Genomic DNA, 13,972 nt, shown 5'->3' with positions numbered 1-13,972 from the left:
GTCTGCCTCCCCAGCAAGTCCCCTCAATTGCTGCTTTCAAACTGCCTCCTGGCTCTCCATGAGGGCCTGAAGAGCCTGCCTTACGCCACTGCTGCTTTCATTTTTGTTATTGTTTTGGAAGGAGAAAAGGGGGACAGCTGCTGCTGTCCAGCTGTTCTGTCAGACCACACAGCCCAGCCCAGATGTGTCAGCCTCTCTGTGATGGGTGAAATGGCTCCTGGGCCAAGAGCCAAGGGCCAAGGAAGCCGCAGTGAGGGTTCTGTCCCCGGAGAGTTGGGAGAAGAGGCACCTTCAACCCGGCAGCAGGGAAGCCCAATATTCCTCCAGCTGTCAAGCTGGCCTCGCTCATGATGTGGTACGTCCAGGTCATAAGGATCAGGATTTTGACATTCCAAGGAAATCACCCTTGATCTATTTTCTCTAATGGTCAGAGTTCTGGGCTGTATCTTGCCCCTCCCAGCTTCCCCAGAACCAGACTTCCTCATGCCTACCTTCTGCCCAGTCCTGCTCCCCAGTCCTGCTCCCCAGTTCTACCATTTACTCTGCCTGCTGAAGCGGGTTACTTCGTGTCCCAGCCAGAGCAATGCTCATGGTCTTGACTTAACTCCACCCAAATCTTCTTCTTCCATCCTGCCCCCTGGAGCGCTGAGACTTCCAGAAGAACAGCCTGTTCTCCAGCATCTGGAGCTGGTTTCTTGAGGGAGGTTCAAGAGCAAGCCAGGTCCCACAGAGGGATGCTCTGAGAGGGCCTTGCTACCAGGACTTGCAGGAGGCACATCGTATGGGGAAGGGAAGACACAAAGCGGGGCTGGCCTTCATCCTCCCCTCTCCTGGCACAGTGGCCAGGCCAGACATAAACAGACCCTCCTGGGGAGTCCTGGGAACTGCAGAGAGCAAAGGTCCAAGTTCCCAGGTGGGCCGGGGAGTGGCATCCTAGAGTGAGGATGAGGAGAGGGCAGGGGATGGGATGTGCGATCTCTCCTCTGACAGGCCAGGCAACGTGCTGGCTCTGCCCTTAAAGCTCTAGGCATCCATGGTGCCCTAAGGATGGGAGTGGGTGAGCGTGAAGGTGGGGCCCCTCTGATATCTGAGATCCCAAACATTCCTGCCCTGGAGGGCAAAGTCCAAACCAGAACAAGAGCGGGAGAGAAGATGGTGATTTCTCCTCCTTGACTCCATGGGACCCTGTCCCGAGAACAGCATTTAGATGTCCCCTCCTCTGTAAGTGTCAGTTTTCTCATCTGCACAGGGGCCAATGATGCTTATATAACAGGCTCAGTAAAAGGGACACGGCCCCAGTCCTCCCTGCTGAAATGCCTTCCAATAACTCCTTTGCCAATAGTGATGGGGATATTGGAGAGGGAGGGTGGGGAGGTCACCTCCTCTGAGAACCTTCCACGACCTCCAGCCCGGCTGGAGGCTCCTCTTCGGGCTCCCATCATGCTCTGCTCCATCATGGCGCCCCGCAGTACTGCTCTGTCTGCTTCCCTCTCTGTCTCTCTCATTTGGCTGTGAGTGGCTGGAGGTCATTCTGCACAGTGACCAGCACTGGCGCTCCTTTAGTTCCCAGTTGTTAAAGGACGGATGTATGTATTGAGAAATAACCAAGCGAATTTCCGGCTGGTCCAGGGAAGCCGGAGGGACCTCACAGCAGATGGGGGCACAGGCAGCATTTTTGTGGGATCCAGTCCGCATCACCCTCAGGGCTGGCTGGGCCAGAACCTGAGAATCCAGGGCCCCTTCTGGAATTATCAGTACACTTCTTGAACACTCAAGCCTGTCTTTTTAAAAACAGTCTCCCCTTCCCTTATAGGGACTGCCTATAAGGGAGTCTGAAGTCATTTTCTCTACAAATACAGTAAACCCTTGAAATAGAGCAAAGTACACTACAATGTGACCAAAACTTGGCTTCTGTCCTATGCCTGGGACCCATCTCAAATAAAGGTGGGAAAAACTCGGTACTGTGCTAGGTCTATGGCAATGAACACAACTGACATGGTCTCTGTTCTTAGGGAACTTGCTTTCTCACAGAGGAAGTGGACAATAAGCCGATAAAATAACAGCAAATTGAGATATGAGCTATGAAGAAATCAAAGGACTGAAACAGGGACTTCCCTGGCGGTCCAGTGGTTAAGACTCCACGCTTCCACTGCAGAGGGCATAGGGTTTGATCCCTGGTCAGGGAACTGAGATCCCCCATGCTGTGCGGCACGGCCAGAACAACAACAACAGCTACAACAACAACGGACTGAAACAAAACAATAAGGGGTCCCACTTGAGGTGGTTGGGGAGGCTTCTCTAACGAGGCTTCCTTTGAACTGAGTAAGATGGGATGGAGAGAACTGGAAAGCATTCTAGATGTCAGGAATAGCATGTGCAAAGGCCCTGTGGCAGGACTAGAAAAGACTTAGTTTTAAGCTGGGTGAGTGTGGATCCAGGAGTCCCAGCGAACTGAACAAGGGGAAACTGGGGAAGATGGAAGCCCTAGAGCCAACTGGTGCTCAAGGGTGAAGCCTAAGCCACAAGTTCAAATCTGCTGTGCATCTGTCAGCTGTAGACTGTCCTACACCAGGGGCTGTGGGGGTCTGTGCCAAGGGTAGGGATGACTCAAGGCAATGATAACTCATTGGAAACCTTCCTGAATTTCAGAGACAGTGTGGGCTGCAGGACCCTGATGGCTGGGAGTAGAGAGCATCCTTTTTCCTCTTCCTTAAAAAATGTGGGGCCTGGCCTGAGGGTTAGGGAAAAAGGATTCATTCAGCAATGGTTGGTTGAAGCCTCCTCTGTGCCAAGCACTGTACTGGGCACTGGGGATACAGCAATGAACAAGACAGTTAAACGCCTGCCCTCAAGGAGCTCACATCCTAGTGGGGGGAGCAAAAACAAAATAAAAAGCTGCCCAAAACAAACTTAGTGTTTTAGAGGAGAAGGAGGTGTCTGGGGCCATCTCCCTTCCTGAAGGGGAGCCCTGAGATTTGGGTTCCTCCATTAGTTTTTCTCTATTAGTTCTTTTGTAGTGGATTCTACTTGGAGACCAGAGTGCCTTGGCCCTTGGGTCCTCTTTCCTGTTGGTGAGAATTTAAAGAGAAACACACACACATGCGCTCGCACCCCTCCCCTTTCAAGGGCTGTTAAAGGCCCACACACAGACATAGGAACACCCAAAGGCACATACTTCTCTAATCTCCCTAAATCCCCCAAAGGCTGGGGTGGTGGAAGTAGTAATGGTAGTGGTTCTCTGTTTCCCCACTCAGCTCAGGAGAAGCCAGGCTGGGGGCCTGGGGAGCAGTGATCAGGTTTAGCCCTCACCATCCCCCTTCCCCTGGGCTGGTCCCCGGTCCTGGTCATTCCCACACCTGGCCTCCCCAGCTGCTGGGAGGTGAATGAGTGTGCTGGGCAAACATCCTTGCAGCTTCCTGCTGTGCCCCTCTGAGACAACAGAACTCCTCTTCCTCCCCACACCCTCCCAGCTGGGGCTTCTCTGGGATCCAAAGCTATTTCCCTCTAGAGAAACCAGAGTCATCCTTTCCCCTGAGCCAGAGGACGGACCTAGTGTCTCTCTCTGGAGACATGACCTGTTCTCCCTCTGGTCCTTTATCCCAGTTCTCTGAGCACCAGGCCCTCTCTCATACCTGCCCAGGGGCTGAGGGGTCACAGGGTCCAAGGGAAGAGGGCTCTAGGGAGGCCACATCAGGAACTGTGGGAGAGTGGGGAGGGGATGGGAGGAGAAGCCCCCTCACCTGGCAGGAAGGGCAGCTCCTTCCGAGGGATGTCTCTGAGAATCACATAGACAAGATTGCAATAGGATGAAGGTATCCTCACAGAAGGAAAAATACAGCACCCCTGGCCACCTCCAAGCACACATGGCTTATGCAAAGTATGCAACTCATTCTCCTGTCTCTGTCCAAGAGATTGCATATTTCTTACACAGTTGTGTTCAGGGTAAGCATCCTTTTTGATTTTTGCCTTTTGTACAGAGTAACAGAGCACACACGGTTTCCACCGTGACTTTATGGCCTTTATCTGGATTTTTAAGAAAGATAGTGAATAACCTACCCTCCATCTTCCAGACTGAGAAGCACACAGACTTCACCCCTTTCCATCTTTAACCCTGGAAACACTTTCCTATCCTCATGCAGAATGAAGAGGGAGCTGGGGATGGGGTTGGTATGGGGTCCCAGCTGGGAGGGACCTTAGACATCTAAATGACGGAGGCACCAGAGAAGGAAGGTGACCTGCTCAGGGTCACAAAGCAACTCCTACCAGAGTATTCCTTACCACTACCCCATCTAGTCTACAGAGCATGTTAACTATGGAAACTTACCTGGCAGGCATCGTTCTGCATTAATCTTTAATTAATTTTCTCACTAAATCTCTATAATAACACTATGGGGAAGCTTCTATATCTCCATTTTTCAGATGAGGAATCCAAGGCCCACAGGAATAAAAGTCACTTGTTTGAGCTGCCCAGCTGGCTGGTGGCAGAAGCACAGCTAGAACCAAATTTCCTGATTCCCAGCCCAGGAGTTTTCTTTCCTCTTAGAAATTCTTTCTTCTCCCCCTGCCTCACCTGGCCTTGCTTAGGCCTGAGATAAGGAGCTTTCCCAGCAGGGCTGTCCCTCCCCAGGCCCAGTACTGGATACCACTGTCTGATCATGATCATGCCTCCTTTCCTGTGCTGGACCAAGGCCCAGATGAGCAGCTGGGGATGCAAGGCTGAATGGAGCAGCAGGAAGAGGCTGTAGGCGGCAGAGTTCATTCAGAAGAAAGTCCAACTCAGAGCTGCTGAAGGCTGAGGGAACCTCACAGGGGGGCTCTACCAATAAAGGTACACGCTGCAGCAAACTCCCTCCCTCTGACCAGTATCTGTTACCAACTCCAGGAGGGGCGTATGGAACCCCAGATCCCTGCTACTTCATTCCTAGGATCTGTGCCAGACCATCCATAGAAAGAATGATCCAACCTCTTCCCATTTTATAGACAAGGAAACAGGCCCGGGGAGGAAAGCTGCTTGCATGGCCCAGGCTCACAGGCAGAGGCAGAAGCAGAGGAAGGAATAGAACCCAGGTCTCCCCACCACTCGTTCAAGCCCTCTCCCCTCTTCCCCTCGGCTTGTCTGCCGGAGTGTGCTCTCTCTGACTGGAACCAGGGGCCTTCCTAGAGAGCAGGGTGACCTGGATCTACTGCCTAATGGAGGACCGGGAGACCTCTCACCCCATGCCTCCCTGACTCAGGTTCCTGTCCCTGGCCTTGTTCCCCACCAGCAGCCTGGGAACAGTTTAGGTGGAAGTCCAAGATGCCCAGTCCTTTAAGTCTCAGTGCACTTGGCTCTTGTCTGCCAGGTTTATCTTAGGCCCAGGAGTTAGAGGCCAGCAAATAGAGACCCTTGAGATGATCACTGGGGGTGTGTGTGTGTGTGTGTTTGTGTGTGTGTGTGCGCACGCGGGGGGTGGGGGGGGAGAGGGAGAGACTGGCAGGTCACTGCATGGGGTGGGGGAATCCCCCCAGATCCCCCAAGCATCCCACATTTCAACCCGGCAGGCCCTTCTGAACCCAAAGATTTTCTCCCATTACCGAGCCCATCCCCCCTCCCCCCAGGGCCTTAGGGCTGAGCCTGAGAGAGGGAGGGAGGGAAGAAGAAAGAAGCCACGTTTCCTTAGGGAGGGAGGGGAAGAGAAAGAGAAGGACAAGCCCGGAGACAGAGACAGTCACGAAGCCACAGGGAGAGAGAGACAGGGAGACATAAGGGACAGAGAAACAGACCTAGAGAAAGACCTCCCTCCTTCTGAGCGATCACCCTGTGCTGCCCTGACCAGTTGAGGGTCAGGTCCCTCCCTGGGGGATCTCTGGCCTGACTTCCTGGGGAGGCCACGGCAGCACCCCTATATTTCCGGGTCTGGCTCAAAACCCGGGTCTGGCTCTGGCCCCCCAAGGGGCGTCTGGTCTCTGGCCCTCGAACACTCCCCTGTGCGCCCCCCAGCGGAGAACCAGACGCAGAGCCACCGAGGTCTTAAAGGGGGCGCAGGAAAGGGCGCCGCCAATTTGCGCCCAGTCTGGTCCCGGAACCCCAGGGTGGGTGGAGGACGATTAGAAGACTTGGGTGGGGGCAGAATTGGTGTTTCTTGAGGTCGTATCAGAGGAGCCGATGGCCCCGACTCCTCGACGTTCCCTTCTCCTAGAAGGCCGAGGCCAATGTATCCATGGACGGAGCCTCCAGGAGGACCGTGCACGGGCGCAAGCTCAGAGGCTCCAGGTTCGGGGTCTAGGGGTGTCGAGGCATCTAGTCACCAAATCTCAGAGCGCTAAGCACGTGTCTCTCAAGGGGACCCTGCACCGAGCCCCCTCCCCCACTTCTGCCCAGTGCTGTGTAGTCCAGTCCTTCAGGGGGCCCCAGGTGCACCGCGAAGAGGAGTAAGGAGTGGTGGAAGGAAAACACAGACCCTTCATCTTACCGCATTGTTGAGAAAATCAGACTCGTTCAGATCCCCCAAGTCCAGGAAGCTGGATCCGGGGAACAGCCTGTCGGCCGGGAAGGGCTCCAAGACGGCGTCCATCGCGGCAGGCTCCGGAGACCCCCTTCGGCTGGGCTTCCCTCACTCCAGGGCGGCGGCGCACCCGGCCCAGAGCTCCGGCCCGAGCTCTGGCAAGCGGGCGGGGGGCAGGTCCCGGGCAAAGCCCCGGGGGAGGGGCGGGCAGAGGCTGCGCGGCCCCGGGTAGGGGGCGCGGGGGGCGCGGAGGCCTTAGGGCAGCGGCGCAGAGCGGGCTGGGCTCAGGGGCCCCGGGCGCACCGCGGGCATTTAGCCGACTCCTCCTCCTCCCGCTCCTCCGGGGGCACAGCTGGCTTCCATGGGGAGCCCGGGAGTGGGGTTGAGGGCTTGAGGAGCCCCCCGGACTGGGTGGGAGCCGGGGGCGGGGGAGCTGAGCGCTCCCCCGAGGCTGGGTGACTGCCGGGCGCTCCGCTCTCTCTGCGTCTCCCTCTGCACGGCTTCTGTCACTTTTCCTCTCTGTGAAACCGGGAACCCCTTGGCTGGTTAGCCCAGCTGGCCGAGGCGCCACTCCTCCACATCAATATTCACGATAATTTCATATTAATGAGGAGAAGGAGTGGCCTGAGGAATCGTCCCTCCTCTTTTAAAGAGACAGCTGCGAGCTAGTCTTGCCAATCTCTTTTCTCTGAAAAGGTAGGGGCTTGAAGCAACATTGTCCTAGAGCCAATAACTGTGTTCCTTGAACCTCAGCATCTTAAGGCTTTGCCAACCACACTCCCGTAAGTTCATGAGGGAGCTGAGTTATTTCTATTCTTCCAGGCTTATGCTAGGGCCTGAACCAAATCCAAAGTCAGGGAATTCCATCCCTTGGGCCCCTCAACAAATCTCCTTTCAATGGGGAGAGTTTCAGGTCTCCTCTTCCAGGAAGCCTTCCCTGACTCCCAGGCTGAAGCAGTTACCATCACTATACACTCACAGGGCATGGTGTGCTTACCTCCATGTGGTGAGTCTAATGCAGTATTGTCATTGTTTGTTCATGTGTCTATAAACCCACTGGACTCTGAGATCCCTCAGGGTGAGGACTGTATCCAGCTTTTCTGTGTGTGAAAGTGCTGGGGGGCACAGCAGAGAAGAGGTAAGGACCCCTCTTCTCATCAATCACCGAGTACCCCTAGTGTTTCTGAAGAGCAAGAAGTTGGAGAACAGTAGTCATGGACTCTGCGTGAGCCAAGATGTAGGTTGGCTGCATGCTCCATGGTCACAGGACACTCCCAGGCCCCCTGGATCCATTACCTAAGTGGCCTGCTCCAGAGTACAGCTTAATCTCTTGAAAGGGTTGATAAACAATCACCAGGCACCTGAACAAATGGAAGTGGTCAGAAAGTCACTCCCTCAGAGGGCTGGGCACACTGTTCCTGTCCAGAAGTCATTAATAGGATTAAGTGTGTCCTCCCTGTGTGGAGCTTTTAATTAGCTCAGGAACCAAAAGCCTTTAAGAAGCAGAGATGTCACTGCAGTTAAGCCAGGGATGTCACCCAAATTGCTCTCTCAGTGCCAAGGTGGGGAAAGGGCACACAGCTAGGCTGAGATAGCAGCTGTTTGCCTGGGGCGGGCGGGCAGGAATGTGGCTTTCCCCCATCTCCTGATCCAGTTGACATAGTTCTGGAGAATGATGTTCTGACCCTCCACATTGTCATATGACTATTAGCTCCTGGGCCTCCCAGAGAGTTTGCTCCTGAGAAGCTGGGAATACAGCCCATGCTCTGGGGACCAGTTCACCAGCAATGTAACTCTGAGAAGTTAGGCAGGGCCAAAAGGAAATCAGTTCACTCTCTAAACAGTGGCAGGTAGAATTAGGGTGCTGAGACCATGGGTGTTTTCCCCAAGTGAGTCACATCTGGCCAACTGGGGAACAGTCAGACACTGAGAATGTGGCTGATCCTTTGTGGGCGTCGGGGGTTGCCATCTCTGGCTGGGCGGACAAGTCAGTCCATGGTGGGTGAGCTTGCGACTGCAGGTGTCTGGAGTCCTGGCTCCCGAGCTGGAGTCCCTGCAGGTCCCCAGAAGGAACAAAAGTGCCCCTCTGCCTGAGGTTGGCTGGAAATTGTGCCTGTGTTCCTCCCAGCCTGCTCTGTAATTAGAAACATAGGCACCATAATCACCACTTAAGTGACTGGGGAAGATTATATAGTTTTAGATAAATAAGATTAGAGTGTCCTCTCTTTCCTGATTCTTACCCAGGTGAACACCCCAGGAAACCATTGAAAATAATCCTGGGGAGACACTCTGGTTCTGGCACCTCCTGTGGAGTCTGAGAGGCAGGAGCTCCCAAGAGAAATCCTGGGGGGAAGGGACGGGGAGAGGAGAGAAGAGGAACGGGCAGTGCAGAGCCCGGCATGTACAGTAAAGAGAAGGATGGCAGGGGGTTTGTTCACACATTCTACAAGTATTATTGAGCACCTGTGAACAGTCCCTAGACCAGGCCCTGGGGATACAGTCGTGATTAAGTACTTAAGTTCTAGAGTGAATGAGGAAAGAATGGGCAAAAAAAAAAAAAAAAGAAATGTTACGAAGATAATTTCAAATAGTGATAGGACTATGAAGGAAATAAAATAGTGTGATATGATTGAGTAGGTAAGGAAGGCCTCTCTAAAAAGGTGATGTGTGAGCTGAGAACTGGAGTCATTTATGGGGCAAAAGTGGAGGGAAAAGCATTCCAGATAGAGGGAACAGCAAGTAGAGGAGAAAGCAAGAGAAAGACTGGGAGGGGCAGGCAGTGACATGGGAGAGAGAGGATGAATGTGAAACCCCAAGGCCCTATACACACTCGTTATGGTCTCACTGATTCTATTCAAGTAGTGAAAAGAATTGTGCCTGTTCAGATTAGAGGGCCCACCTGAAGCCTTCTGTAGCAGTCATCCCTTCGGTATCTGTATCTCTTAAAGATTTTCCAGCAGAGGGAAGTAGACAGCTCACCGGGTCTGCAGTCTGGGTTCTGACCCAACAGGGAGGGTCTACTTCCTCCAGGCCAGTCCTGATCTTGAGGCCCAGATGCCTCAGGCCCCTTCTCTACATCTGAAGGGGCAGGGGAAGGAGGCCCAGATTGGTGCTGCAAACACCCTGAAATACTCCAGGTCAAGAAAAGCTCACAGACCGTAGCCCCTCCGGTTGTGGACTCAGGAAAATCTGGTTGGTGCTCTCTGCAGTGGCTCCAACTCTGAAGCATAATGCATAAAGATGCTCCAACCCACGCAGTGACGCACAGGAGAGAAGGGACAGAGGTAAGCTTCCTGCCTGTCCCAGACACTGAAGGTCAGGTGGAGAGAGAGGCGCCTGACAGGTTGAGCTACGAGCAGGGATGGTGTGTGTGTGTGTGTGTGTGTGTGTGTGTGTGTGAGGGGAGAGGGCTTGGCTGGGGACTGCCACACTTTGACACGCTTAGAGAGTCACTGCCCTTCTCTGGGTCTCGGTTTTCACATCTATCAAATGGGAGAGGTGTTAATGACCCCTAGGGTCCTGTCTTCTCCAAGCACCTTCCAAATGTGTTCTTACCAGGCCAGGGCCAGCAGGGAATAGGGGGAGGTGGGGTGAAGGACCTGCCTCCTTAGGAGGCCTGGAGCTCCGATTTTCCAGGCTTCCATCCTGGAGCCTCCAGGAGGGTGCAAGGCTGGGTGTTTACACTTGGCAGGCAGGCTCTGGGTGGTGGTGAGAAGGTCGCCCAAAGTAAACCTGCCTTGTTTGCCTGGATTGTAAAGGAAAAAACGCTTTGGCACACTGTAACAGGAACTTCTGAGAAATGAAAACATATTCATCCTGGAGATTAGGCTGACTTCCGGGGCACAGAAGGGGGCCCTTTGTTCTCTTGTGGCTCCCTAAAATGGGCCTCATGGCTGCTCTCCCTGTACCCCCCGCAGGGCTAGAAGTGGAGTCCCTGGGGTTGCACCCTGCCAAGAGGGTGGGGGTGGGCCTCAGACCCCAAGCTCTCACTCTTCTCCATCCCCTTGGCCTGTGGTTCCTTCCCCGCTCCACCCGGAACCATAAAAATACCTGACATTTATTGAGAACTTGCTTTGTGCCAGGCACTAAATACTTGACTTATATTATCTCGTTTAACGCTTGGAACAAGCTTGTGAGATAAATATCATATTCACTGATTCTGAGATGCATATTTACACCTCTGAAATCAGAATGTGTCTTATAATCAACAGTATGTTATACTTGAATGGACAGTGTTTTTTCCTTCTTAGCGCACAGCACAAAAAAAATGGTGTATCGTACAATTGATGACATCTTAGGTTCGATGAAACATGATATTATTATCATCCCCGGTCTGCAGAGGAGAAAACCGAGCCTCAAGAGAGTTTATATGACTTACCACTCCTTTATTTTGCAGGAAACCAAGGCCTCGAGCCATAATAGGCTTTCCTCAGGTCAGCCAGCTTCAATGAGACAGAGATAGGACTGAAATCCGGGCCTCCAGGCTCCTCACCCAGGGCCCTTTCCACTCACCCCAGATGAACTGGGTTTGCTCACTAGGGAGAGGCAGGCGCTGAGGGGAGGGCCTTCCAGGGCCTTCCTCAGCAGCGAGTGAGTCACCAGCCACCCTGCCTTGGAGAAGGGCCTTAAAGATAGATTTTTTTCCCTCTCCAAATTCTCTGAAGACTGAAGTTCCTTAAGGACTAAGAAAACACTTGTTTCCCTTCCAGCTCCTTTTCCTGGTAATTATTTTAGCTTCTCTTTCCCTGAATTTCTGCTCTACTGTCCCATCTTTGGACTGGAGGCAGGCCCGCCCCTTGGCCCTCTGTCTGCCTGCTGCCTGGGGAACAGCTCCACCCGCTTCCTGCTTTGCTCTCAGTCCTGCCCTGATCTCACCCTTCTTTCTTCCACCTCGAATCACCTGCACCAACTCTGCTTCTGGACGCCTCTATAACCCAGGCTGCTGGCTCCAACCCCGAAGACATACACTCAGGCATACTATAGCCCTCCATCTCCCTCGCTCTCTGAGTCTAAAGTCAAGGGAGGAAAGTCAATAAGGCTAGTGTTTCCTCTTGCCTCAGTGAGCCCTCATGTCGGTCGGGGACACTCCCCTGCCAATCCTGCTTCACTTAGGGCTGCAGAGCTGGAACTGTGGGAAGGGCAGGGGCATGGAAAGTCAGAGGCTTGACTCTGCCTATGATCTACTGCACTGTCAGGTACCCCCCATCCTACCCCGTAGCCTCGGTTTCCCCAACCTCCAAGGCTGGTGAGGCTGAACGGCCCCGTCATCAGGAAGCGGAGAGGCAGCATCAGGCGTTTAAATCAAAGGCTTTGCTAAAATGCAACCAGGCACGGTTCACTTCAGCGGGGACTGATCGCCATCCAGGTTAAGCCAGGGCCTCAGATTCTTCCCAGTCAAAGGAGGGTTTTGGATGGGATAGTCTCTGAAATTCCATCCTACCAGCTCTGAACTGCTATGATTCTGTCTCCCTCTGCCCAGAAAGCAAATATAGGCCTTGTGTGTGAGGAGCCCATGTGTTCTCTGGGCATCGATTTGGCTAGGAGCTGAGTGTGCTGCCCATGGTGGTGTGACTGTGTGCGCACATGCTGCTGGGTGGATGATCCCGTGTCTGGAGATGTGGACCTACGTGTGGGGCTCCTGCCATCCGTGCACGTGTACAAGCCTCTGGAGGAGAGAGTGCCGGTTCACACCGAAGAGCAGGCCCACCCCCCTGTGCACATCCATGCCAGAGCGTGCGGCTGCAAATCTGGTTTCCATCTTCTTCCAATAGGCAGCTGGGCTGGGGGAGACTGAGTGGAATATTAATTGTGCTTTTGCACGTGGCTGAGCTCCATGAATGTGGTGGTCGGAGGGAGCAGCCTGAAGCTATGTGGGGAATGAGGGGGAGGCCACAGGAGCGGGGTTCCCTGGGGTTTACGGGCACACTTGGGAGGAGGCAGAGCCCTGAGACCCAAAAAGGTGGGTGGCAGGGGGAGGGAGAGGGCTTCTGAGACTAAGGATCTGGGGACAGCGGGGAAGATACTAGCTAGGTTTAGGGTGATTCGGATGTTTGCCTGATCCAGAGCCTGGCACATAGTAGGTGTTCAGTAAGTGTTTGCTGAATGATTAAATAGCTGACTGCTCGAGTGCATGAGCGATCTCACAGATGCTCTTACCTGGGAGAAGATGGAGGACTGAGTAGGAGGAAGGAAGTGGGCACATTTGAAGCACCTACCATAGCAGGCCACTCTGAGGGTCACCGTCAGGCATTTTATTTTATTTCAAACACAGAAAGGCCTAGGAGATAGTATCACCCTTGCTGCACACACTCTCCCCTCCCCACTTGCCCTTTTTTGGAAGGTCCAGGTGAGAACTTTTTCTTTGACTTCAGGGCCCAGAAACTCTGGCTGCTTCTGAGAGGTGGGTCTATTTTTTTTTTTTTTTTTGTGGCTGTTTGGTTTCTCTACAGTCTCCTGCAGCATGCAGGATCTTATTTCCCTCACCAGGGATCGAACCTGTGCCCCCTGCAGTGGAAGCATGGAGGCTTAACCACTGGACCGCCAGGGAATTCCCAGAGGTGGGTCTATTTTCAATCTAATGGACACTCTGGATTTTATAGCTCACTGCCTTTCCTTCTTTACTTGGGCTGTCAGGAAGCTCAGAGATGAGTTTGCTGGGGCCCACCTCTTGCAACAGGGTCTCATGGGGACGCATTTCACAAACTAACTGCATCCCTGGCTTCATCTTAGCTTTTTAATCCCCCTTCTCCATATCCTTTTCCCTCTATTAACAGCCATTTAATTCCATTGTCTGTAGGGTTTCTCAAGAAACTTTAATACACCCTGAAGTGAGACAGGTATAAATACAAAAATATTTTTACTTTTATAGATGAAGAAGGTGAGGGGACTTCCCTGGTGGTCCAGTGCCTCAGACTCCACGCTCCCAATGCAGGGGGCCCAGGTTCCATCCTTGTTCAGGGAACTAGATCCCTCATGCCACAGCTAAGACCCGGAACAGCCAAATAAATAAATATTAAAAAAAAATAAAAACAACCATAAAAAGAAAGAAGGTGAGGCTCAGAGAGGTTATGTTATTTGTCCAAGGTCACACAGCTATTAAGCAAGAGAGTTGGGAATTTGAGCTTGGATCAGTTTGACAATATTTTCACTGTGCCAGACTCTAGGAGTGGACAAGATGTACAGCAATCAGGAGGCTTTCGGGGAGTTGGGAGGAGCCTTTAACTCTCACTGGCCCTCATCCAGTCTCTGGTTCTTCTTTTTTTTAATAAATTTATTTATTTAATTTATTTTTATTTTTGGCTGCATTGGGTCTTCGTTGATGCACACGGGCTTTCTCTAGTTGCGGTGAGGGGGACTACTCTTCGTTGCGGTGCGGGAGCTTCTCATTGTCATGGCTTCTCTTGTTGCAGAGCACGGGCTCTAGGCACGTGGGCTTCAATAGATGTGGCACGCGGGCTCAGTAGTTGTGGCTTGCAGGCTCTAGAGCG

The 13,972-nt window shown here is 53.0% G+C and overlaps 1 protein-coding gene across 1 annotated transcript in view; it reads right to left on the bottom strand.

Moving 5' to 3' along the window:
• CREB3L1 (cAMP responsive element binding protein 3 like 1) overlaps positions 1–6,990 on the bottom strand; it is a 35,368-nt gene extending 28,378 nt beyond the window's left edge. The window contains exon 1 of the mRNA XM_061203292.1: positions 6,453–6,990. Coding sequence (XP_061059275.1) covers positions 6,453–6,554 — 102 coding nt within the window. The 5' untranslated portion in view covers positions 6,555–6,990. The remainder of the gene's footprint in view (positions 1–6,452) is intronic.
• Between the last annotated feature and the right edge of the window lie 6,982 nt (positions 6,991–13,972).

This window comes from Eubalaena glacialis, chromosome 10 (assembly GCF_028564815.1).
Source record: "Eubalaena glacialis isolate mEubGla1 chromosome 10, mEubGla1.1.hap2.+ XY, whole genome shotgun sequence".
NCBI lineage: Eukaryota > Metazoa > Chordata > Mammalia > Artiodactyla > Balaenidae > Eubalaena > Eubalaena glacialis.
This window is presented reverse-complemented; position numbering and strand designations above follow the sequence as displayed.